This window comes from Miscanthus floridulus, chromosome 16 (assembly GCF_019320115.1).
Source record: "Miscanthus floridulus cultivar M001 chromosome 16, ASM1932011v1, whole genome shotgun sequence".
In the NCBI taxonomy this organism is placed as follows: Eukaryota; Viridiplantae; Streptophyta; class Magnoliopsida; order Poales; family Poaceae; genus Miscanthus; species Miscanthus floridulus.
Window position 1 is genome coordinate 80,649,174 of NC_089595.1, and position 26,463 is coordinate 80,675,636.

A 26,463-nucleotide genomic window follows, 5' to 3' on the forward strand; every position below is an offset into this window, starting at 1 on the left:
TTGGACAGCCCCACACACGTAAGTGGTTAAGTGAGGGTTCCCTTCCTATCCACAACTCATATGGTGTTTCGGGCACCGACTTGCTTGGTACTCAATTGAGAATATGAATGGCGGTTTTTAACGCCTCTATCCGTAAACTTATCGGTAAAGTGTAGTAACTTATCATACTTTTCACCATATCCATTAAGGTACGGTTGTGTCTTTCAGCTACTCCATTCTGCTGAGGCTCGCTTGGTGTGAAGTATTGGGCAACTATGCCATTTTCCTATAAGATCTTTGCAAAAGGTCCAGGAACTTAGCCATATGGGGTATGTCGACCGTAGTACTCCCCCCATAGTTAGATCTTACTACCTTAATCTTTAAATTGTGCTGATTTTCTACTTCAGCCTTAAATATCTTAAATTTATCCAATACTTCTGATCTTTTCTTAATTGGATAAATATAGCCATAACATGAGTAATCATCTGTGAATGTTATAAATGAATCATAATCATCCACACTTTTCATAGGAAAAGGATCACAGATATATGTGTGTATTATTTTCAAAATTCCTACGCTTCGTTTGACGTCTTTCTTTATTTTCTTAACATACTTTCCTTTAATGCAATCAATACATTGTTCTAAATCTGAAAATTCTAATGGCAGAAGAATTGATTTCTTAATCAATTGTTCTATTCTCCCCCTCGAAATATGGCCTAAACGACAGTGCCATAATTTCAAAGATACGTCATGAATTCTCTTCCGCTTATTACTTACATTCATAGATGAGGAGGCATTCTCATTATTAGTGCCCACAACATTCATATTCTCACAAAGTGATAACAAATAAAGCTTATCTTGTCGGAAGGCAAGACTAACACACTTATTATTAAACGTAATCTTACATTAGCCATTACCAAAATGGCAATCATATCCATCATCGTCTAAACGTGAGACACTTATTAAGTTTCTACGCAAAGAGGGTACATAAAGGACATCTGAAAGCTTAAGTACAAAGCCATCATTTAATTCTAATGGGAGGTCTCCAATAGCTTCAACTTTAGCTTTGACTCCATTTGCTACCTTAATGTGTCTTTCTACTCTTTGCAGGGTCCTCCTCGTATGGAATCCCTATAATGAATTTGCAACATGAATAGTTGCGCCTGAATCAATCCACCAAGTAGATTTTGCATAACTTAAATACAAGGACTCATCTACAAAAGTAATAATGTCCTCACCTTTTCTGATTAGGTGCTTCAGGAACTCTGGACAATCTTTCTGGTAGTGTCTAGTCTTATGGCACCATCTACAGGTGTCCTTGTCCACTTAAACATAGTTGGATTTCTGATGGTAATCTTTCTGAGGGGCCTTTCCTTGTGACTTAGAGGAGGAGCTATTGTCCCATTAAGGTTTTCCTTGTGGTTTAGCATTCTTGTTGTTAAAGTTCTTCTTTTTATTTTCCTTGACATGGTTGACGGAGTCACCATGTTAGCTCTTAAGCCTCTTCTCTTCTTGCACACACATGGCAATGAGCTTCTCAATGTCCCACTTATTTGGCTGTAAGTTGTAATTAACAACAAAAGTCTCATACTCTTTGGGCAAAGATGCAAAAACCAAATGAATTAGGAACTCATTCTTGAGCTCCAAGTCCATTGACTTGAGCTTGGATGCCATGTTGCTCATCTTCAATATGTGCTCTCTAATCCCTCCACCAGAGTATTTCTCATTGACTAACTTCTTAATAAGAGTGCTTGCATAAGCCTTTGAAGAGCCAGTAAACTGACTCTCCACCTTCTTGAGATACTCAGTGGTAGTGGTACATTCTAGGATCAAACCCCTTATTAGATCCTCAATGGAGCCCTTAATCACCATCAAACACTTGCGGTTGGAACTATCCCACTTCACACGATCAAGATCGTATGTCATTCTCACTGATACATGGTCACGTTGCCGAGTAGCGAAAGCTGCATCAGTCTCATTTGCTTCCCTCATCAGGTCCACTGGCTCAGTGAGACATGGAGAGATAAGTGTTAGATCATTGTCGGACAGCGCAAGTGCTATCTCAAGCTTCTCTTGTCATATGTTATAGTTGCTTCCTTTGAGAGGCGGAATGGACGAGATAAACGTCATTGGGTTGTATCCTGAAACAACGTCAGAGAAAATGAGAAACACTTGACATAATAATTGCATGCCATAATTTAACGTTGGTCAAAATTAAAACATACAATGTGCTTCTACATTAATTCTACATCACCGTTGGGCAGAAATAGAACTAATGCATAAAACATTATGAATAAAAAATTATAATATTGCTATCATCAACTTTGGTCAGAAAATAACAATATCATAATTTACAAAAAATTATTGCTACTCTTCAAAAATTAAATCCTCCCATTGGTTCGAATTTAATTAGAAGATAATAAGCATCATCTTTGCAGCGGAAACATAAAAATAACCTTAAAATAATATTATTTAGAAGCATTTTAAAGCACTTTTCTACTCTCTGAACAAATTTTTCCGTTAGTTCAAATTTGTACAAAGATTGAACATTTAAAACTTAACAAAAAAACATCAAAATTGCTTCTAAAAAAATATAAAACGAGATCAAAAGCCCTACTGTTCTTTTGGCTCAGCCACAAAAACGGCCCGTGGCCAAGCCACACATGCCGCCCTCTCTCGCGCCTAGGCCGCAACTTGGGCCTAGGCCAAGAAACCCCTTTCCCATATGGGCCTAAAGCCGGCCCGAGCTCTGTCGGCCGTCGATCATGATCCGACGGCTGTGCGCACCGATCGGGAGAACAAAAACACCCCCCCGGCCGGCCTCCCCTAACCCTAGCCTCATTCTCACCCAGCTCTTTTCTCTCTATGCCACGGAGGTGACAGCTGCAGCGGCGGTGAAGGTGGGGTGGAGTTGGTGATGTCAGCTCGGCGACGGTGAAGGCGGCAGTGGAGCTTCCCATCGCCATCAGCGCACCCTCTCGGTAGGACTAGGGTATGTAGATGGGGTTAGTGGCGGCGGTGAACCTCGTACCGTGAGCCTTAGCCCCCACCTCCTTTATATAGCGCTGCGCGATGGGCGCCCACCAACCATGGTTCGGTTGGGCGCCCCCGTTCAGGGCGTGAGTCAGTGTCCAACTCGGTCGTTGGACCGAGCCGGTGGAGATCAACCTAACAACACGTAGTGCTCGCCTAGTGCGGCGTTTCAGTGGCAATCTCCGATCCATGGCATGCCCCACGAGAAAAGCTTTGTTTCTGGTACGCTACTGGCTACTCACACGGGCGCCTTGTACGCTTGCTGCATGTGATTGTGAGATCGATCAGTCGACGTGATCGATGCGACCAGTGCAAACAAATACATTAGCAGCACCAGTGCACTACATACACTACGGTTAACATCTCCCCTTCCCTTCCCCCGAGCTCCCCCAACGGGTGAGTCGGGGGCAACCACGCCGGCCACCGAGCTCGCCCCCCTCCTAGCCTCCCCTCCGGCCGCCATCGCCGCCCTCTAGCGTGCGGCGGCGGCGGCCAGCGGCGGTCCCTAAAAAGGGCGCTCGTCCACGGTTTCTGCCCACTCCCTCTCTCTTGCTCCTCCACCACCCCCTCCACCCCCGTCACCTACGGCGGTGAACGGCGGTGGTCAGCCGGATCTGCACCTCTAGGGGCTGGATCTGTCATCTGGTGGCGCCTAGGCCATCCGTGCATCCCTCCTTGTCGACGGCCAGCGGTGTTCGTCCGGGCGACCGGGGAGGGACTGGGTACACACGCATGGCGCCTGCTCTTGGTCGGCCTAGCCGGCAGTCCTCTTTGGCCTGTGCTGGGGGGCCAGTGGCGGCTGGCCAGGGCATGGCAGGGCCACCCTGACTACGCTCCCTCCCCCTCCTCCACCGTTACCTTTCCCGGTGGATCCGGCGGTTTCAATGGCCAGCAGGCAGATCCCGGGGCCCCGGGGCCGGACCTGGCCTATCCTGCCATGGATCCGTGGTGGCCGGTTAGGACGCTACGGCTGGCCCGGCGTTCGGTGGCCTTGGTAGCCTAGCGGCTCACCTATGGTGGTCGCCCAAGGCTATGGCTGCCTCACCGTACCTGCTGGCAACGGCGGGCAGGCAACAATGCCGCAGCGGCCAGGCCGCGCCTACCTTGGTCATGCCGACATCCACGACTGCGGTGGCTAGGCTATGCTATGAGGGTCTGGTGTCTGCGACGGGCGTCCATCGGATCTGGCCTACTGTGGCCGGTGAACAGTCTTCGGATAAAAATCCCGCCAGGCTTCTTGCCTTGGGCCGACGACGGTGGCGCGCTAGTGTCTTCACCTTCTTGGAGGTGTCACCATTTTTCTGCTCATCGCTGGGGGTTGCTGGGGCAAGTCTGGGGAAAAAGTCCATCTTGGGTGCCTCTCCCAATGAAGTTGGCGTCCGTAGATGTCATTCCTTTATTGAAGGCTTCGTTATTGCACTCCGCCTGCTTCTCCCACGCCGTTCACCGGATGTCGCTCCTTACTATATTGTGCCTGCATGTGCCTCATTCTACTCTTCGCATCAGTCTGCCCTGCCTTAGTTGATGTTGCCGCTGCGGTCGTTCGGCTGGTCACAGTGGCTACCTGGTCGATGTTGACGTTACAGTCGCAGTTGTGCGGTTCACAGCGGCTACCTGGTCGCTGTTGATGTTGCAGCTGCAGTCGCTCGGTTCACAGCGGCTACCTGGTTGATGTTGGAGTTGTCGATGCAGTCGTTCGGTTGACCACAGCAGCTACCTGGTCGCTGTTGTCGCCGTTATCTGGGTTCTTTCGGCGGTTGATCACAACGGCTACCTGATCGCTGTTATCGCCGTTATCTTGGTTCTTCCGGTGGATGCTTTGCCACCGCGGCTTCGTTTTCTGAGTGGGCAGCCTTTGCGTTGAATTTTTTTCCTACAGGTTCAGTCGGTTAGGTCTATGGTGAAGGGTCCTCTCCCTTCCGCCTTTCTTGTTATTTTCTTGCTTTTTTCTTGTATTGGGTGCTTGGGGTATTGGTAATCTTGGAATTACCGGAATGCATGTTGTTTTAACTGTTTAACTACCTTTACTTTCTCTTAATGAAAAACGGGCTATATGGCCGATCGAGAAAAACATACACTACGCAGGGGATCACTTCGTCGCAGGAGCACAGGACGAGCAATGCCCACGGGAGCTGGACACAGTCACACAGCCAGCCATGCATCATGCATGCATGCCTACACTACACGGGCAGATGTTCTTCTCTGTGTCAACAAGCGCTTCACCTTGATCCTGTTGTGTCTAGAACTGATGTGCAAAAGGCAACGAAGCCTTACACGACGTTTCTCCTCTTGTTTATCCATTCTAGGCTTCTGGAGTAGCTAGCTTCGTCAAGCAAAGTTGGCAAGTTGCTCGATTGAGCTGAGCTTACGTGCAGATGATCTGGGTATATCTCTCTCGAGTATCGACGTTCTTGATCTCGAGAGTCTCGACAACTCGACAGCAGCCCTCCACCGATCGATCGCTCATCACTCCAACGGACGCCGCCGTAAGCTCACGCATGGAATCGAGCCAAACAAGCATGCATCAAGGGCACACGACTCTGCTTTTTATGGGAACGCAGCTACTCTACTACAGCCTATACAGGGTAGGTATACCGCACGACAAATGGTTGCCACTTGGCAGTGGCGTTTTCCCTGCCCACCAAAATCTTGCACAACTCATACAAAAACCGTCGTATCAATACAAAATCTATTCTTATTGCTCCCTCCGTCACCCAAAAATGCAATTCTGAAACGGTGTAATGTTTTAGTATATCAAGTTTACCCAATTATAGATTAATAAAATAAATTATGAAAAATAATACCATTAGATTAATTATGAAATGTATTTTCCTAATAAATTGATTTGGAGTCATAAGTGTGAATATTATTTACTAAAAACTTGGTCAAATATGAAAACACGCTGGCACGTAACCCATAGTTATATCCTTTTAAGGACAGAAGTAGTAATTTTTAAGTTAGACGACAAAAGTTCGAACAATGTTTTTAAGGGATTTTTTTCAAGATTCCGCCAAGAAGATGTTTTACAACAAATTTTTTTTCCTAGTGGAATATTCGATGGACACCATGGTACAATCCTGAAAAAAACCTATAACAAAACATTCTTATAATGTAAAGACAAAAAGCAAACAAACCCAAACTTGGCACATCAATAATTGCAAAAGTTGAGATGCAAAATTGATATGGAACATGTTCGCTTGTCTTAGGAGCCGTACTATTTCAGCGAACGAACAGTATTTTTCTCTCACAATAAATCAGCGAATGAACATTATTTTTCTCTCACAACAAATCAGCGAACAATACTTTCAGCCATGGCTTTTCAGCAAAGCGAACATGGCATATGTCCTATAGTGCACACTGTCGATGAAATATGGTCGGCAGTCCACCGAGGGGGGGTGCCCGTGGTGGTAGATTATCGGTAGACGGTGCGTGTAATCAGGAACCAGATGGTGACACAAGGCGCATAGACAACGATTTAGACAGGTTCGGGCCGTCTGATCGACGTAATACCCTACGTCCTGTGTCTTTGGTGTATTGTATTGAGATGTAGATGGATTGACCTGTCCTCTAGGGGACCCTTGTCTCTCCTTATATACTCCGAAGAGACAAGGTTACAAGTAAAGTATCCAATTTGGTACTATTACAATATCTAGTACGACTTGTAATCTTGATGTGCACGCCTTGATCTTACGGGCCGGGCCACCTCGGATGGTGCGGCCCATGTACCATCTTGTGGTACCCGAGGGTATATCCCCCACACACACATATATGGACTTTGCCATTTTTATACAAATTTTGTAGAACTGATTTTTGTATCATACTAACTTTTGCGACAAAATAAGGTTACATGGAAATGGGCTAATAGGTAAGAGGGTCAATGGCTCGCTCTTTTATATGGACATTAGTATACAAGCACGTGCAGTACGTGTATAAAAAATCACTATTAATGGATGAATATGAATATGTAATTTTTTTCGAGAAGTCAATGCCTATATCATATAAAAAATGTTCTTGATCCAGGTCAACAAGGTATATAGGCCGCAATTCATTTTGTATATGATTCAAAGTCTGTTACTTCTACAGATAATTATTTGCTTCTACCATCAAGCATTCGTCGCTTCTATCGATAATTGTGAACCAAACCTTCCATAAAAAGTTTACACAATTGGCATATATTCTGGATCAGCTTGGATTTGCCGGGAAGAAAATAGGGCAGATCTTGAGCGCCGGAGGGGTGCACGCTATCAAGCAGTCGGTGGCCGTTAACACGCTATCGAGGGCGAGCGTTGAGCAAAAACTGGAGAATGGTGTGAGGCGAGTCAGGCGGATGGAGATATAAAACCGAGACTCGTGAGGCACGATTGGCGTGCATAGAGGGGAAGGATCCGAAGGATGCAGCGTGAGATGGAAAGGGAAAACGAGTGCATAAGAGCTAGAAGAACCGGCGAGTGCCAGAGCAGAGCAGGGCAAAGCGAAGCATGAGAACGTACGTCGTCTACTGGGTAGAGTCAGCTTTTAATGCTTTTTAGTTGTAATAGAGATAGAGATTGCTTTAAAAATATATTTTTTTAAGAAAAAAAAGTTTAAATACAATCTATTTTAACTTGTTACACTAAAAATGATTATTAACTGAAAAAAGAGAAGTACTGAGTAACTACTAGTATATTGTCCGTGCTAACGCTACGGTGACGTCTAGAAAAAATGACATTGGTGTTCTAGCTATTAATATTTTATGTGTTTTTTAATCACTGCTTTAGATCAGGACTACTTAAGGAAAAAAAAGAAACCTAAAACTACAATTGATGAAGTTTTAATAATAAGAAAAAATAACTTAGTGATGAAAGGATCACCATAATACTTGGCAGAGCCTCATCTACACCACATAAATTTGCTTCAGACTAACCACCTAAAATCAGAATCATTTATTTAATTAAGTAATTAAAATAATTGCAATGTACATACAAAAAAAGCACTAAAAAGATCACTTATACCTTTTAAATCCATTTACAAACAGTTCCAAAATCTGAAATCCACTTAAAAATTAACGCCGCCAACTCAGCCCGGTATTAACACCTGAGTCCAAAACAATTAGCAAACAGTTAGTAGTAACCAGAATTTTTTGCTGGCAAGATCATGGATTCAATGAATAAGTCAGAACATGAGTAATCCCTATCTGATCATGTGGTTCATATGTGTCTACTTCCCAACAAGCTTGTGATCCTAGTATTCAGAAGTTCATATATGCATCTACGGGTATCCAAATATTCAGTTTAATAGTAAGGCAAATATTCAGGTTGTACCCTTTCTCTGCTATGCCAAATATTTGAATCAAGCATGGGAGATAATGGGACTTGGAATTGCTGTCAGAAACTGCTAGCAATAGAAGTTCTTCCCAACTGTATGTGTAGTAACAGAATTAAGGAACTGAAGTCCACCAGCCGAAGGCGCGCAATGATGCATTCAAAGCTCGCAGATTCTTGTCACCTACAGTACAAAGTCTCCAACCATGAATCGTCAGTTGCCAAATTCCATTTCAGCGGAAGCAGCGCATCGCTTTTTCATAGCACGGCCACAGTCCGTAATTACAGACAACTAATAATTGTTAAATTCTACAAGTTTGATTCTTCGGGAAAAAAAATCAATGCATTGGCCTGTACATGTCGATGCCTGCCTGCTCATGGCATTTTCAAGTGTGTATATATCTGATAATCCAGATGCTTTTGCAGGCTAGCAACTCAAACTGAATCCAATGAATAATCATAAGATCGGCATTGCACTGACACAATTCAGATACGAGTTTCGGTTAATAATTAAACTGGCCTAATTAATCAGGAACCATTTTGAATTCAGACCAAACATAATCAGAAGTCTAGACCATTGCACATTTGTTTGAATCAGTAACAGACTATTGCAGCTAAATTGTAGGCTCTGTTCCCTGCTTCTGCGATGAAGGCAAGGAGGAGAGGATGGACAGCCTGTGGGAGGAACTGAACGACGATCATCTCTGCGCGGATCTCTGTTGAGTTGGCGACGTTTTTGAACCCGGGCAGGAAGGCAACATCCGTGTCGTCTGGGTAACTCACGAAACGGAGGATGGCGTCTTCGTAGAGCTCAAAGGCCGGGTGAAGGGTCGAGATGGCGACTAGAGGGGGGGTGAATAGTCTTTTCTAAAATTAATCACGTCGGCTAACCGATATAAATGCGGAATTAAAACAATCGGTCTAGCCAAGACTATACCCCTCTATATATGTTCACTAGCACCTTGCAAAGATACTAATTATGCAACTAAGGTGCCGGGCTAGTTAGAGCTCTCCTAAACAATTCTAGGAGCAAGGTCACACAAACCTATGCCACTAGTACTTTAAACAACAAGGGAGCTCCTACACATGCTAGTAAGCAAAAGCACAAAGCTAACTAAGCTCACTAGCAATGCTCAATAACAAGGCAACTAATGCCTAATTAGGGAGCGCAAATACTTAGTTACACAAACTAAGCAATGTGACTAACAAGGTTACTAAAACCAAATTAGCCACACAAGGGAGCTACTTCTATGCTACACAAGCAAGAAGGTAATTAGCAAGCTACACAAGCTATCTAATTACAAGAGCAACTACACAAGCTTAATATGTATAAAAGTAATTGCAAGCTTGTGTAATGGGGATGCAAACCAACGGGAAGAACAAGGTTGACACGATGATTTTTCTCCCGAGGTTCACGTGTTTGCCAACACGCTAGTCCCCGTTGTGTCGACCGCTCACTTGGTGGTTCGACGGCTAATTAGCATCACCCGCTAAGCCCGCACGTCGGGTGCCGCAAGAACCTACCCCTTGAGTGAGGGTAGCTCAATGACACGCTTTACTAGAGTTGCTCTTCGCGGCTCCCGCGGGGCAAGCACAATGCCCCTCACAAGCACTTCTCCGGAGCGCCGCACAAGCTTCTTGCGCGCTTCGACGGAGACCACCACCAAGCCGTCTAGGAGGTGGCAACCTCTAAGAGTAACAAGCACCACCAGCTTGCAACTCGATCACCTAGTGCCACTCGATGCAACTTCACGATGCAATCGCACTAGAATCGCTCACTCACACAATCAAATGATCACTATCAAGTATATGTGTGATGAAGGGCTCCCAAGCACTCACAAGCATGGACACTAAGTCCCTTGAGGTGCTCAGCACCAGCCATGGCCAAAGGCCACTTCTATTTATAGCCCCAAGGGCTAAACTAGCCGTTACTCTTTCACTGGGCAACGGTCGGGATGACCGGACGCTCCGGTCGTGTTGACCGAACGCTGGACCTCAGCGTCCGGTCGCCCGCAGACGACCACGTGTCCCGATTCCAACGGTCACTTGACTTGACCGGACGCAGCAGCTTCAACTGACCGGACGCTGGACCCTCAGCGTCCGGTCGTTTCCAGTAAGCTCCCGAGCATGACCGGACGCGTCTGGTCGAACGCGATCGGACGCAGCCAACGTCCGGTCACTCTCCAGCTACTGCTACACTCCACGTCAGTGCGACCGGACGCAGCCTGCCAGCGCCCGGTGCATTCAGATCCAGCGTCCGATCAGTTGACCGACGCCAGCATCTTCTCCATTCTCTTCACCCTTGCTTAAGTGTGCTAACCACAAGAATTTGCATCCGGCGCAATAGAAAATAGGCATTCCATTTCTCGAAAGCGCCGAATCCCGCCTCACAAGCTCGACGGGAGGGAGAAAGGGACCCAAACCCATCTCACCCCTACAAACACCACCTCCTTTATAAATGTGCCAACACCACCAAGTGTACACCACCATGTGTATGTGTGTTAGCATTTTCACAATCATTATCCAAAGGATGTTAGCCACTCAACTTGCCACGCCACTCGATCCTAGCGATAATGCAAAGTTAGATCACTCGAGTGGCACTAAATGACCGATATGCAAACAAGCTTGCCCCTCTTGATAGTACGGCCATCTATCCTAAACCCGGTCATAAACTTCTCTACACACCTATGACCGGTGAAATGAAATGCCCTAGGTTATACCTTTGCCTTGCGCATTCCATTCCATCTCCTTCAATGTCGATGCAACACATGCACCAACACGATCAACAATGATATGATCCACTTCATATCATCACATGATTATATTGGTTCATCGATCTTGACTTTACTTGCTCTTCACCGTTGCCATCGTCCATCGCGCGCCAAGTCTTGCTCAAGCTTCACCGCTACGCGGTCCATCACTCCAAAGCCTTCGACTTGCCCTTCACGCTTGCAACCGGTCCATCAAGCCAAGTCTTGTCTTGATCTTCTCCACCTTGATCACATGACTCAATGTCATGTCTCATGTGCATTTAAGCTCCTTCACCATCATATGTGTGAGCTTTGCAACATCTCCAAGCCATTTTCACCTCCATGGCATATGTTGCTCACACACATGTACCTGTGGACTAATCACCTGTGTATCTCACATAAACACAATTAGTCCACCTAAGTTGTCACTCAGTTACCAAAACCAAACAAGGACCTTTCACCGGGAGCGCACCGTGTCGATGCTGGCGTGGAACGCCTCGGCGGCGGATTCCACGTTCTCCACGGGCGTGAAGGTGTTGCCCCGCCTTGTCCTCGGCGGGAGTGCCGCAACAGCAGCCATTGCCGCCGGCGACTAGAGCTAGGATTTCGAGCCCGCTCGTGGGGGCCGCGCTGCGCGCCCTCGACATCGTCTTCACGTCGCCGCTCGCCCGCCCTCGCGAGCGCGACAGGGACGGAGCACCGGCACCGATGCGCAACCGCCCCGCGCCGTCGCGTCGCCGTTCCACGGTCACTGGAGTCGTGTTTTTGCGGGAAAAGAGAGAGAGAAGCAGGGATCGAACCATGGCTGCCGAATGGGGGCGTGGAGTGCTGAGCGCCAGCGTGGAGGGCAGACGCATTAAACATAAGCCGTCAGATTTAGATGGGTAATGAGAAAGAATGACTAAGAGATAATTTGGTGTATTCGTTTTGATGGTGTTATATTTTCTAGGTGCATTCGTAAGTGTGGACGTAGCATAGATCGTGACTATGGAGCAAATATTTATTGTGTGGTTGTAGATTTATTCTAACTGGTGTATTATAGGCTAGGATAAATTAGACTTTGGAGGAGATTCTTCTTATTCTCGCAAGGAATGGAATCATTTCTTCCGGCCAAACACAGTATAATTTGGTCTCTCCATTTCGACTCCTAATAATAAGGAAATTCTACTTCCTAATCAAACGCATGCTAAGGCTCCTCTTTGGAATGCATAATTTTTTCTGAGTCTTTTTTTATAAAAACTAAAATGGTAGAATTGCTGCATTCCAAAAGAGTTCTAAATTAATTTTTTTTCTGATAAATCCACAAGTCAATGGCTAAATTATTTTGGTCCTTTCCCCCTCTTCTTCTCCTTTTCTTCCCTACTCGGAGGATATTTAACTTTTTACCATCATAACGGATGCCGCCTCCACAAATAGCAGCTTTAGGTTTGACGCTACGCTTTTAGCAGCAGAGAGAGAAAAACAATACACATTTACCACTTGTGCTCGCGTGGCACGCCAGCTCCGCTGTCCAGCTCGGATCCGAGTCAGCAGGCTTAGATAAAAAGACCTCCCTGCCCCTGGCGTCTTTATCCCCCTCACTGACACGCGGGCCCCAAGTTAGATTCTCCTTCATCCTCTAGCCATTGCCACCGATTGCCTTCTTGTACATGATTCGTTCAGACATGGGAGGCAGCCACCGAAAGAAGTTGATCACCACACGGCCACCATCTTCATGGGCACCATGTACAGCACCATGGCCACAAGGACGCACAGCGCGACGAACAACACCGTGGCGGTGTGGAGCGTCAGCGTCGGCACAATGAGGTCCGGGTGCCATGCGAGGAGGACCAACACGGCGTGTGCCATCGCGGTCGCTGTCGGGTATTCCGCCACGCCAGTGTGTCCTCCATCCAGTGCGCCGCGTCGGCGACCCAGGAGAGCGCGGCCATGGCGCGGTTCCAATTGGTGCGCAGCTGGCACATGTTGAACCCGCGCGGCTCCGTAGCGTCCAGCATCCACGTTGCCACCTCGCGCCGTAGCGACAGCTCCGCCGACCGCGCCAGGTGCGCTGCGGAGATGCGTGCCGCCGCCAGCCGCAGCGTCTCTCGGTTCCGGCAGGCGTAACCCGGGCTCCATGGAGCGCGGCCAGCTCCGGCGAGTGTGACCCCGACTCCAGCGAGCGCCGCCCGTCCCTGGCTCCGACGAGCGCGGTCGGCTCCATCTGGCGTGACCCTGGCTCTAGCGGTGGACGCGGCCTCGTCGGGGTCACTGGCGTCTCGGATGGAGACGGGCGGTGTCACCATGGACTGCACGAGCTCCTCCCCTTCCTCAGTGTGTGGTGATGACCAAAGGTTGAAGAAGAATCTGACTTGTGGGACCCGTGTGTCAGTAATAGGGGGAGGGAGAAGTCAGGGGCAGGGACGGTCATTTTACCTAAGAAGGCTGACTCGGATCAGCGGAGCTGATGTGTATGTTGTTACGTGTCTAGTGCCATCCGTGATGACGGTAAAAAAAAAAAAAAAAAAAACACACACACACACACACCCCCTCCCGGGCTTCCCCGATCTCTTGCTCTCTCTCTCTCTCTTCTCCCCCATCTCCAGCTCTCCCCCTCTTCTCGCCCCGAGCCCGACGGCGTTCCACCTCCTACCCTCCTCTCTTACCGCCCGCGCCGTCCCTTCCTCCGCGGTAGCCACCGCAAGCCCCGCGCGACGCACACGGCGGTGGTCCACGTTGACCAAATCGTCCGCCGCATCGCGTTCTCCCCGGCTAGCGTCTGTAGGCGAGGTCGCCGGCGAGGAGCTCGGCGCCCAGATCCGCCCAAGCCACCCTCCAGCTCGTCACAGGTGCTCCTCTTCCTCCCTCTCTCTTACGTCGCGGGCGGGTCGCGGCTGTGCGGTGGGCGAGCTCGCCGCCCCGATTCGCCGCCGGAGATGTCCTCCGGCCACAACTAGCCGCCGGAGATGTCCTCCGGCCATAGGGGAGGGGATGCATCCCTCCATTTGAGGTAGAGGGGACTATAGGTGGAGACTCGCTATAGGTGAGGGGATGCATCCCCTTCATTTGAGGGAGAGGGGGTTATACCTAGGTATTGGGTATTGAATTGAATGAGTTGAATGATTAATCTGTTGGAGCCCTCTCAGTTACCTGCTGTTTTTAAGGTATTGGGGATGATTTGAGTAATCTGTTGGAGATGCGCTATTTGTGTTCGGATCTGACTACATGCATGGTAGCTTCAGGGTTTGCAAAAAATATTGGGTTTATATGTGTATACATCCATGTCCTATACTGGGTCCGCCACTAGGATTGAGAAATGAGAAGTTGGTCCTTGCTTCTGATCTTGCAGGGGAACTTCCCTTTCCTCAAAATTATAATAGGCTTTGCTGCCTTTTTTTTCTTGTTGGTCAAAAAAGTTGTTTCTTAAACATATCCATTGTCATACATGCTTTTGTTCATTGGGCGTGGTAAAGACACTCCAGGGGTTCAGCCCTTGTCATTGCCAGAATGCAGAGTAGATCTGTTATTCCCTTAAATTAGCCTCACATGTTATTTTGTAGTAATACATGCTTCTTGGTTGTATAAATCTGAACACTGAAGAATAATGTCAATAAGAAGATTTAACCCTTGTCATTACTACTCCCCCCATCCCTTATCAGGCGTAAAATCTATGTATCTAGAAGAATAATGTCGATAAGAAGATTTAACCCTTGTCATTACTACTCCCTCCATCTCATCTCAAATTATAAGGCGTAAAATCTATGTATCTAGAAATGCCAAAACGTCTTATAATTTGGAATGGAGGGATATATATACCAACGTGTACAGATTGTACATGCTTATATGCATGCCGTTTCCTTTATAAAGTATTGTGTTAAATGTGCTTTTGGGTTATGCAAATTTGAGCCCTGAACATAAATCTTGATTGCCATTCAAATTTTGCAACCTGCACAGCTGTGAATGACTCTGATTTGGACCACCATCTTCCCCACGATTGAGCTGATGCATTGGGTTGTTGGGCATTGATGATTATATGTGGCATGGTAGTTATTATTGACTTTCCATTTTATTCTAAACATATGAGAAAAAAGGGGCATAGCTCATGGCATATGTTTGTTGTTGCCAGTTATTACTGAATGAATCAGCAATGCTGGTAGAAGTTTGTTTACTCCATGCAGTGTGAGATTATAATTATTTAAATTCGGTCAGAAAGCTGTGTTGGGATCTATTTGTTGCTACTTTGGTGCCACATCAACACCTTTTTTCTATATGCCTCAGCAGCATGGAATTTCCTATATGTTCTGATAAAATGTTAGATTATTGTTTAATTCATTGCAGTAGCAGCCAGTGGGGTTTCAGCCAGACAACAACCATGAGTCTTGCTTGTCTTGTATGCCATGGCATGAGCAGCCCCTCGCACTCTCTTAGAAGCTACTCAGTGTCAAGTTCAGAGGAGGAAAGCCGATGTGGAGCTGCTGTTGCCTGCTTAGGTCGAAGAGTAACACCAGCTGGAACTTCTAGTGTTGGGACATCAAAAGTGACCCCCTTTCCTCCCATGGTGAGTGGTCAAGTTGGCACAGAGGGCACTCCTCGACTTCAACGCAGCCGTGCTGTGTCCAGGGACCTTGTTAGAGATTGGAACTTCGATGAAGTAATTGTTGCAAATTAGAGTAGCCTTCAACAGTTGTCAGCTGGACTTTGTGCTCTACTTATCAGGAAGGAGATTCCTTCATTTGATGTAAATTTTTTCATAGTAGACGTCTGGAAGTCCATGTTACTATATATCAATACTTAATCACTTGATGAGGAAATGCTCAAGAGGGATGGTACCTTTCAGGAGCAATATTTGGATTGTTGCAGTTATATATGGTCGCGTACCTGTGTAGCTAGGATAAATGTTGAGTATCTTTTCCTATTTTCAAACATGTATAAGTTGCGATGTACCTTTATGTATATTATGAATGAATCCAACTTCCAATCTCGATCTAATATTGAAAACGGAAGTGATGTTTTGGTGTGTTGCGATTGATCTTTCTAGGTCTACATTTTGTCAGGCTTAACATATTGAGTCCGTATTCTCTGCTGTAACCCTCTATGGTTACTCAGCACAAATGAAGGCAGAAACAAAGCATTTGAGCTGGACTTCCTGAATGGTCTTGAAAACTTGAAATGAAGATGTACCATGGGAATCTTATACCAGATTTGATCATCAAACACATAAGGAGTGGACACCTGTCTTACCAGACAGTTTTCGCACTGCTTTACGCTGCATCTCCACTAACCAGGGGATTGATGGTGGGTGGGTGGGTGGGTGTGTGTGTGTGTGGGGGGGGGGGGGGGGGGGGGGGGGGGGGGGGTGTGCAATACAATTTTTTCACCTGGAGTTCTCGATTCAAATCTTGATGTCCATTTAAGCGCATGGCAATACCTGATAAAACTTGTTTCCCTTTTTTTTTGCCGGTGCTTGTGTAATCCCCAGGGGGGATCCCATAGCCTTCTTTCACAGAACATGTTCATGGTTTCTTCCATGTATTTTCAAGTTTTCAAAATAAAGACAAGTTTTCCATTTCTATTCTTGCAGGAAAAAAAAAACATTGCAGAGTTCATTTATATTATAGCAAGTATATCCAAATCTTCGGATACAAACAAAAGGTCCAAAGCCAAATGACAAAAAGGGCGTACCCAGCGCAGAGAGCTCCCGCTCTGTGCGGGGTCTGGGGAAGAGTGTTAATGGCAAGCCTTACCCTCGCCTGTGCAATGCGAGGAGACCGCGACTCGAACCCGGGACCTTCTGGTCGCAGGCGGTAAGACTCTACCACTTGCACCAGGCCCGCCCTTCCCAAAGCCAAATGACAGCATAGACAATTTTTCCAAAAAGGGAAGAAGATGGATCCTATTTTACGTCAATTGAATGTATTTAATATGATAGAGAAATGCAGAAGCCTTTGGTCCACAACTGATTAGCGATACGTTGCTTTTGCTAAACGGCAATAGGAGGCCTGAGCAGAGCCATCGCTTCTTTTATCTTTCCCATTGCAGTTTGCAGTGTCGACATTGCTGCAGCATATGAAATGCGAACACCCTTGTCATCGCCAAAAGCATCCCCAGGGACAAGTGCAACCTATAATGCAATCAACAATAAGCACTGTAATGTTCTTGTATCTTATACTGATGTTCCCAAAATTGAAGTAACTTCTTACCTGTGCCTTTTCCAACAGGAACAAACAGAGGGACTCAGAGTCCTTGATGGTACCAAAACCTTCCACCTCAGACCCATAGTACGAGCTGAAGTCGATAAATAAATAGAAGGCGCCCTGTAAATTTGAGAGCTTAGATACTCTCCTGGTGCATGTTATATATTCTCAATAAGTACTGTAAACATACCTGAGGTTCTGATATCTTTACTCCTGGCAGCTCTCTAAAGCTTCTTACAAGGTAATCACGACGCTCCTGGAATGCTTTGACCATGGTTGATACTGCTTCACCACCAGCATAACCTAGGTTCAAAGCTGCAAGCCCTGCCTTCTGTGATATACTACTGGCCCCAGAGGTGTACTGAAGTAAACAAGGCACTAGCATCAGGGCTCAGTGTGATAACTAATTCAAGAATTTCAAGTCAGTTTCTACTAGATCCCAAGATTATGTCATAATGACACAGCACTCACAATGAGAGGTGCATGATAGAGGTTGCAGTCCTTTTAATTAATAGAGATGGTTGGCAATATGATGTTAGTATGTCAACGAATTGATGAACTAAACATAAAAATAAATATATTCTCATGCTGAAAGTCAGTATGTAAACACAACAAGGAAATAAGGTTCTTTGGTGAGATAATCCTTCATTTTATAAGATTAGCATCGTCACAAAGAAAGGAACAAAAACAACAAAAAATTGGCTATAGCCTGCAATTGTGAGTGTGAGGAGAAAGAGAGTAAGAATAAAATCAGCTAATATTTAACTGCATATCATTTTAAACGACTACCCACCTGGCTTTGGATCTTTCCACAGGCCGCGACAAAATGTTTAGGGGCAGCTAAGTATCCGAGTCTCCAACCAGTCATAGCAAAAGCCTATAAGAATATAGATCATTTAGATATTCAAAAAATTAGTTGGACATGCATATGGTCTTGAATATAGTGTAATGCAATGAACAATGAAATCTGCTTCTTCACTTATCAAGTATTCAAGTTCCATATGCCAACTAAATTATTTTCTGAAAAATTCAGGCCCTATGTGCTATTACAGAAGGACCCTTACAGCCCTTTAGATTCACCCACAAAAAAAGAAATAAAAATAACAGCCAGATAACTACCTTAGAAAATCCATTCACAGTTAATGTTCTTTCCCACATTCCAGGCAATGAAGCAAAGCTTGTGTGTTTAGCAGGTTGATAGATAATATGCTCATAGATCTCATCAGATAAAACCTGGAAAGGAAACAATAATAACATGGTACATCATTAATAAAGGTGGGAGTTTTGATGAAGGGTACCAACTCTAAAATAATTGAATTGAATATAATAAGATCATAGTGCTTACTAGGAGCCTAGGATGCTTTCTGACTATAGCAGCAATCTCCTCAAGCAACTCCTTAGGATACACAGACCCTGTTGGATTAGATGGAGAGCAGAGAATCAAGATCCTTGAATTTTCATTGATCACTGAGGCAAGTGACTCTGGCCTTAGGAGGAAATTGTCTGATATGCTTGTAGGGAGAATAACTGGCGTTGCACCAGCTAGTCTAGCCATCTCAGGGTAGCTGACCCAATATGGAGCAGGTATCAAAACCTACGATAAGATAGCAATTCATTATTTTTGGAGAACGCAATGCAGAATGTTCCAGAACAATAAGCGCCACAGAATTATAACAGTTTTGTTTCATCTGGATTAAGCTATACATAGTTGCAGTTAAACTAAGAAGAATAAAGCAATCACCTAGGCTCCTAAAGATTACTTTCCACAACCTCCTCCCTAAAGTACATCAGGACAGAAGGACTCAATACCGCTACTTTTATGGACATTTCAAATATTAATGTTATTATGTAAGGTCATTCCTCCTAAATTTCAAGTAGACAGATAATAACAGTATGTGGACACAATTCTTACAGGGTTTGTTTGATTCAGCCTAAGCTATATATTCAGTGTAGAACTTGGAATTGGCAGAATTCTCAAATTATAGGAATAACTTCTTTTGCACTAGGGGAAGCCAGATACAGAGCAAGGACCCTCAGAATTTTGAACATTCCTAAATTGAAGCAATTAGCTAGGTTGTAGAATTTGCAGTATCAAAAGTAAGGATGTGTCCAAATAATAATTAATTATCTGCAAAGATAAGCATATGCTGCTCTTATCATGGATACCTAAACACTTGACATGGAGCAATATTTAAGAAAATTCCTCCTAAAGACTACTTAGAGAGCTGAGAGCTTTACTTCATCACCAGGTGAGCAGACAGCAAGAACTGCTTGTGTAATGCACTGCTTGGCTCCATTGCTTACTAGCACCTGATCGGGGGTGTAGGATAGACCATTCTCCTCTGCATATCAAAAGCCAACATTAGTCGTTAAATTTCTTAACCAATCTGACAAATCAGGGAACAAGGAATCCGTCGGCACCCACCCTCAAGCTTTTTGCAGATAGCCTTCCTCAGCTCCAGAGTTCCGGCATTAGGCGTGTATCTTGTAGCCCCATCTCTGATGGCATTCATCCCAGCCTGGACCCAAGCAACAACGAAAGATATTCAACCTAACTTCCTACAGCTGCTACTAATGTCAACAAAATACATTGCTCTGAGCTCTGCCATGAGATTCAGAGTTGCTATGATCCAAACGAAAATATTGTTACATGAATCGGCGAAACAAATTCATCGTGAAGGTATTTGCAATTAAGCTGGCTAGCACTTTCACCTAACACCAGGAGGATACACATTGCACCAAGATCCAAACTAATAAGACATCTGTTCCTATTTTTCTTCCCCTCTCTTTTTCCCCTGGCCCCTTCCCTTCGCAAACCAACCAATTAAGAAGGCCGCTCTCAGTTGTCAGTTCTCACCTCGGCGATCACGGCCGGCGTGTCGAAGTCGGGCTCCCCGGCGGCGAGTCCGATGACTGGCACGCCGGCCTGCCGCAGCGCCGTGGCCTGGTCGGTGATGGCCATGGTCTTAGACGGCCTGAGCGCGCTCACCCGCGGGCTGATGGTCGTGTCAACCGCCTCCGCCCGCACCGTCACCATCCTGGCCCTGGACTTCAGCGACTCTCTGGCCCTGCGAATCAAAGACACAAGCAGCCTTTACCGACGGGCGCCGACGACGCGGGAAAGAAGGTTGGCAGACTGCTGCCGGTCAGGCGCTCACCTGGGGAATGACAGGGAGCTTGTGCCAGGGGAGGTTTTTGTGGGGAGGTTGAAGGACGGGGTGGAGGTGGAGGAGGAGGGGGCAGAGAGGGAGGAGAAGGATGCCATTGGAGCTCCGGCTGCAGGCTCTTGCTCGTTGGCTGGTGGCGCGGTTCTGCGAGGTTGTTGGGCTACTAGTACTGGGTTATACTGCTCCGCTTGGGAAGGGGAAGGTGGGGTGGTAGGTGGGTCGCCGCCGGAGACTAGTGCTGGGCTGCTGGCTGCTGGCTGCGCCTGCTCTGCTGGGTTGGTGCCAAAAACTGGTTTTGTTGGCTCGACTCCGTTTTTCCAAACGAATAGGGAAATTAGATGTTTTCCCAATTGTATAGGAAAATCAGGGGAAAGTTCATCATATACCAGCAAATTTCCCTTTCTAGACAAAAAAAAAGAGAGTAAAAAGAGTAAAATTCATACACGCACTAGTCTGAATATCCTTTTTATAGGAAATATATGTGTCCTGGAAAGTTGATCCAAGTCTGTAACAATTGATCGCTTTCTGAATTTCCCTGGAATTTTATAGGAAATTCAGAGCATCCAAATCCCTCCATTTAAACTCACCCAAGCATCAGTCGGGATTTCTCCTCAGAAATTTCATGCACGCGTCACAAAAACAATCGCAGTTGAACATCTATCTAAAACACACACAATTGGACAGCACCATCAAACTTCAATCCAGCACTTCACTACCAGGATTCCAGATATCGGAAAGGCTGTAACATCACTGTACTCTATAAGTCTCAACATGAGTGAGAAAAAAAGGAACAAAAACATTACAAACAACAGAAATGGATGCTGATCAACGTTGCTAAAACCTGAAAGCATGTAATCCGAGCATAGAATTTCATATCATAGTTCTATCACCATTTTACACAGTGAATCATGTAAGTTCTATTTCTCATACAACACAGCTCCTGCATAACCAATTTTTCAAAGAAGTTGCGTGGGCGAATTAGGCTACAGATATTTCTGGCACACATCCAAGAAAAAGCCGAAACGCCAGTGAGGATTCTTTTCTCCTCGATCTTTTTTGCTCATTCTCACAAGGGGAAACCATGGTGGCCCAAAATTGGAATATAAATGAGTAGCAGAAACTGAACTATATGCTAATCAACAAGTGAATAGCAAAAGCCAAGCTATGCTAGATTCTTGAATCTTGACGTTATTAAGAGCGGAGCATCTTCACTTTGGGCCCAGACTTCTTCATTTGCCGAGCCCTTTCCTTTTCCTCTTTCTTCCGGAGTGCCTCAGCGCTTAGTTTGGCATCTGCCTCCTCCATGAGTTTCTTCTTTTCAGCCTTTTTCCTTTGCAGGGTCTCCTGCCTGGCACTCTGCAGTTCCCTGAAAGCCTCCTGAGCGGCCTTTGTTCTAGCTCCATCAGTTTTTGAGCGAGCCTACAAACAACATAGACAGAAAACTTTAGACATATAATTGGAACATGATGATGAGCTCTACGAAGAGAAAAAATGGATACTCACATGAGAGCTGAGCTTATAACGCCCAACCAAATCAATGTAGTATGGCACAAGAGCAACCAATCTTGTCATCTCTGACATGTTGCTTGCATCTGGCAATACAAACTTGAATGTAAGGACCTTCTTGTAGGATCCTGCCAACTGGTCTGAAAGATGAAGCGAGATGAACCACTTTCCGAATTTCTCAAATGCCTTCTCACCAAGAACCTGGAGATGAAAGAATCATTAGAAGCAGGGTAAGGCACACTATATACAAGATAAACTAAGTCAGTCACATTGGCGAATTGATCCATTCAACCTAGCTTAAGCTTAGGTCCTTGGTATTAAGACAGTGTCCAAGTCCAACTGAATAGCTTTCTTTTGGTCCTAGTTAATCCCATTTAAGTCCTAACCCAAAAGATCAAGATGAAAGTGCCAGTAAATGATTCATAATATTTAGAAACAGACATACTTACTGTTTTACAATAAGCACCGCAGATCTAATCTAGCTAACAACAGATTTCAGGATAACCTAAATTGGACCTTGCCAAAATCCAATCATCTCACAGGCAATACCACTGATCTCAAAACTGCTTTATATATTATAACAGGGCCTGTTTGGATGGCAGCGTGGGAAAGCTGCCTGAGCCAGGCATCGCTCCCAGGTGTTCGATTTCGAGCACCTGGGGTCAGATGCGCTTGCCTGGCCGGTGCTCCTAGGCCAGGGCTGCATCCAAACACGCCCAAGAAACTGAAGCTACTTCAATCATTAAAAATCTCTAGCATGAATGAACTTGATTATGGAAGTAACAGCAAATGTCCAAGTACGTTCTTTCCTTGTTCAAACCAGGCTTTCATCAATGTCCAAAAGGTGGCAGAGCAAGAAAATATCAAAGACAAAAATAAATCTCTAAGAATGAAGAAATTCAGGAGAGAGAAACATGACATGTTTCAAATTCAATAAATGGTAGTTAAAATCTACCAACATGCTACTGCACATCTGCATTTATACAATTCCATAATTTAAAAAGGCTATCCATTTCATAACTTCATGGTATCCCATCGCCTACTATAAACAAAATACTACCTATAAAGAACAATAACAAAATAACTTATGCCATGGACAGTAGGAACTACTGTTGATAAGCTTTCCATCAAAGCAACAAGTTGAGCTCAGTTTGCAATTCAAAATGCAAAACTTTAGGTTGAATACAAGCAATCAAGCAAACTTCTCTGTTCTCTAATGTCAGCTTTTAAAAGCATAAGTTCAAAAAAATGTGAGCCTACCTCAAACCACACAAATTTCAGTAGTTCTCCTTCTGAATTATATTTTTGAAAATTCAGCAGTTAAGATTCACCTTTATCGAGTTCATTAAATATTGAAGCAGCAACTTAGTGTAAGTATCTAAGTTAATAATCTTATCCAAATGAAGCATTTACTTTAGTGAATCCACAAAACCAAAATTCTGTAGTTCACTCTCACCTGATCAAGCACAGCCTCAGTGATCATATCCCCAGCAACCTCCTTAGACTCGGCCACCACAGCAAGCTCATCCGACACCCACTTCCTCCCAGCAGGTGCCGAAGTGAGAACGTTGGCAAACCTTTGCAGATCCCTCTCCTCTTTCTGCATCGTCTTGGCCGCCTTCTTCCTGGCCACAGCCAGAATCACATGGTCCATGGCCTCTTCGTTCATTACCACCTCGAACGTGATGGTGTCCTTCCTAGGGAAGACCAGCTCGACGAACTTTGACAGCAGGTCGTGCCGCGCCCGCATCTCCATGGTGGCGAGCATGCCCTGGCAGAAGCGTCTCCCACTGGCATAGAACTTGAACACGTCCTGCCCCTCCTTGAGCAGGAGCGGCGTGTCCTTGCCGTCGCCTGTGCCAAGAAGGCTGAAGTTCTTGTCGAAGATGGAGTCCCTGGTGGCGAACTTGGTGGCCCAGGCCAGCGCGATGTTCTCGTTTTGCCGCTTCCCAGTGAAGTAGTTGAGCACGAAGCAGATCAGGAAGCTGACGCACGCGATCTCGACGGAGAACGCGCGGAGGAGCTCAGCCGGGCTCCTCTTCGCGGCCGGCGCCGCCTCGGCCGGTGCCTCCGCGGAGGGATCTGACGTGTCGGCCTCGGCTGGAGCGGCGGAGTCGTCGGAGGGGATCGCTTCCGGCACGGGGATGCCCTCGAACTCGTCCTCGTCCCAGAGGTCGAGCGCCGGGGTGGGGTCCCGAGTCGCAGGCGTAGCGGGGTTAGGGTTCGGCGCGGATGTCGTCGTGACGGGAGGTGAAGGCGCGGAGGTGGAGAGGGAGATAGGCGGAGGGGGCGGGAGGTCGACGCCGTCCAGCCCCTCCTCGTCATCGTCAGCATCGAGGCCACCGGCCGCGGAGGGAAGGTCGTCGGAGTCGAAGCCCTCGAAGTTGGCGGCAAAGGAGAGGGAGATGTTGAGGGCGAGGAGCAGCAGGATGAGGAGGGTTGCACGCGGCTGCCGGAGCCGGATCCAGCTCGGCGCCGCCATAGCTGAGGCGGCGGAAGGGTAGGTATGCTGGAGAAGACCCGGGGAGGGGGGGGGGGGGGGGGGGGGGGGGGGGGGGGAAGGGATAAACGGAGGATGGAGGAGCCGTGCGACTTGCTATTGCTACTGTGAAGTGGTTGATCGTCGGGATCTGAATATTCATTTTTCTTTCTTTTTTTGTTTCCTTTTTTTTTCTGTTCTTTTGGGTGTGATTTACCAACGGAATGCACATTTGCATCCAAAATTTTAAAAATATTCAGACTGCCTTTAATACCGGACAATATATACGCTTCGTAAGTTTTAAACCCGGACAAATTATCTTTTGACTATTTTAAAATGGTTTCTTAGATGGTTTTGCTGATGTAGTAGTAGGCTCCACTTGTCATTTGGTATCTCGCTTTCTCTTATATAAAAAGAATATAATTTTCCATATGAAGTCATATGCATATAAATACAAATTTTATATTATAATTGTAGAGCTTGATATGATTTATAGCTTTTGTAGCTGATAATTTTTTAATACATTTAGAGATCCAAATATTTATTTTAAGTCACCACATTCTAAAATTCAAAATTTTAGCTTTTTCAAATGACCTTGGATGTTTGACATAGTATATACAAAAAATGTATTTTGTTTTTCTAGTAAGACCTACAACTTTATAGTTGACAACTTTTTATGAGATTGTTTAGAGGCCCAAAATTCATTTTAAGTTCTCAAATAATGATGTGGTCTAGACTAAAGTTGTAGCTCTCAACATGATATATAACTTTGTAGTTGATATTTTTTTAATTTAAGATCGTTTAGAGATCCAAAATTTTATTGTTTCAAAATTTTAAAAAGACAAATTTAAAAATATGAGAATTTAAAGCGAACATTTAGGCTTCCAAGGACCCTAGACAAAAGTACGTGCAATAGTGCATGCCCAAAATAGAGCCTAATCGGTTTTCGGATAGAGATGGCGGTTCCACCTAAAAACGTAGTACCAACGCTTTTTATCAGATATTGAGCATGTTTGGATCAGTTAGGGATACTTATTATTAGAGCTAAAAATTAATTTAAATTAGCATTTAATTCTTATAAATTAGAGTATTTGTGTAGTGTCGGTGTTTCGTAAACCGGACTAGTGAACTTATACGATTGCCGCGCTGCTCCAGAAAGACGATGGTAGCATTCAAAAGACACGAGGATTTATATTGGTTCAGGCCGAGGCCCTACGTCCAGTTTCAGAGATGATCGAGTGCATGTTCCTCGCTTAAATACTCTAAAGTTCTTACAATAGGGGTGCAAGAATGGTGAAAGAGGTAGAAGTACCTAAACTAAGCGATGGGCTACCCAAAGGGAAGCTTCAGCAGCCCTGCTATGATGGAGAATGAGTGAATGAGTAAGGGATTTTGAATGTATTGAGAGGGTGCCCTGACTACCCTTATATAGAGTTCAGGACCAGGGCGCATACAAAGCAGGAGGTTCTCCCAACCGAAGGGTCATGAGTCTGAGAGAGGTCCTAGTTAATTTGGCTTGCAAGCTATGCTATCTTGTGGAGCTCGTCCGGGCGTGGCTATCGTTATCGCCTTGTGGCCACATCACAGCAGGGTGTGGCGTGGTGCCTACTGTGCCGGTAGTGGCGGCATTGTAGGCACGGTGGTAGTTCACCAGCTGTCCTGTACGGCGTGACCTTTGTCGTGGTCTTTGTCCTTGTCTCCTAGTTTCCTAGGGCGCGGTACGTGAGTTGGTAGCTGCCATTAGGTCGTCGATTGGCTGATCGTCTTGAGGAGCCGAAGGCCATGATCCTGATCATTAGGGTCGCGGCTCTCATTTGCCCAGGTGGCCTCTAAGTCAAGGCCTCCATCGTGGATCCCATCCCGTAGTGGGTGAGATCGTACATGCGTCTTGTCGGGCTATATCTGGCCGGTGGTTGTCGTGCCTGTCGTCACCGCCTTGGGGCGATGTTGTCATGTCCGACCTTGGTGGTCCAGGGTTGGCATCTGACCAGACCGAGGTGACTAATGTCCCCTCGATCCTCACGGGGTCAGTGAGGTGTGCCTGCCCTCGCTAAAGTGGGTGTACTTAGGGGGGTC

The 26,463-nt window shown here is 45.9% G+C and overlaps 2 protein-coding genes and 1 long non-coding RNA gene across 3 annotated transcripts; all 3 read right to left on the reverse strand.

Moving 5' to 3' along the window:
* Nucleotides 1–291: 291 nt before the first annotated feature.
* Nucleotides 292–8,359, reverse strand: LOC136514406 (uncharacterized). Its single transcript, XR_010773638.1, has 4 exons — nucleotides 8,313–8,359; nucleotides 8,004–8,085; nucleotides 7,863–7,918; nucleotides 292–2,120 (listed from the first exon to the last, which is right to left on the reverse strand). It is a non-coding gene; the product is annotated as an uncharacterized lncRNA (long non-coding RNA).
* An 8,248-nt stretch (nucleotides 8,360–16,607) lies between these two features.
* Nucleotides 16,608–20,630, reverse strand: LOC136512366 (bifunctional aspartate aminotransferase and glutamate/aspartate-prephenate aminotransferase-like). Its single transcript, XM_066506330.1, has 10 exons — nucleotides 20,394–20,630; nucleotides 20,093–20,303; nucleotides 19,661–19,754; nucleotides 19,474–19,577; nucleotides 18,581–18,829; nucleotides 18,355–18,468; nucleotides 18,029–18,112; nucleotides 17,426–17,596; nucleotides 17,242–17,355; nucleotides 16,608–17,162 (listed from the first exon to the last, which is right to left on the reverse strand). Exons 1-10 carry the CDS (start codon nucleotides 20,498–20,500, stop codon nucleotides 17,022–17,024), a joined length of 1,389 nt encoding a protein of 462 aa, XP_066362427.1. The 5' UTR covers nucleotides 20,501–20,630; the 3' UTR covers nucleotides 16,608–17,021.
* A 624-nt stretch (nucleotides 20,631–21,254) lies between these two features.
* LOC136511810 (uncharacterized protein At5g49945-like) lies at nucleotides 21,255–24,434 on the reverse strand. Its single transcript, XM_066505835.1, has 3 exons — nucleotides 23,365–24,434; nucleotides 21,906–22,109; nucleotides 21,255–21,821 (listed from the first exon to the last, which is right to left on the reverse strand). The coding sequence occupies exons 1-3, from the start codon at nucleotides 24,388–24,390 to the stop codon at nucleotides 21,594–21,596; spliced, it is 1,458 nt and encodes a 485-aa protein (XP_066361932.1). The 5' UTR covers nucleotides 24,391–24,434; the 3' UTR covers nucleotides 21,255–21,593.
* Between the last annotated feature and the right edge of the window lie 2,029 nt (nucleotides 24,435–26,463).

Coding starts and splice junctions, on each gene's coding strand:
- LOC136512366 (XM_066506330.1), bottom strand. CDS start 20,500: ATGGCATCCTTCTCCTCCCTCTCTGCCCCCTCCTCCTCCACCTCCACC. Junction 20,304..20,393: donor AGCTCCCTGTCATTCCCCAG/GTGAGCGCCTGA, acceptor TTTGATTCGCAG/GGCCAGAGAGTCGCTGAAGT. Junction 19,755..20,092: donor CGCCGGCCGTGATCGCCGAG/GTGAGAACTGAC, acceptor GCTTGGGTCCAG/GCTGGGATGAATGCCATCAG.
- LOC136511810 (XM_066505835.1), bottom strand. CDS start 24,390: ATGGCGGCGCCGAGCTGGATCCGGCTCCGGCAGCCGCGTGCAACCCTC. Junction 22,110..23,364: donor CTGAGGCTGTGCTTGATCAG/GTGAGAGTGAAC, acceptor TTTCATCTCCAG/GTTCTTGGTGAGAAGGCATT. Junction 21,822..21,905: donor GTTATAAGCTCAGCTCTCAT/GTGAGTATCCAT, acceptor TGTTGTTTGTAG/GCTCGCTCAAAAACTGATGG.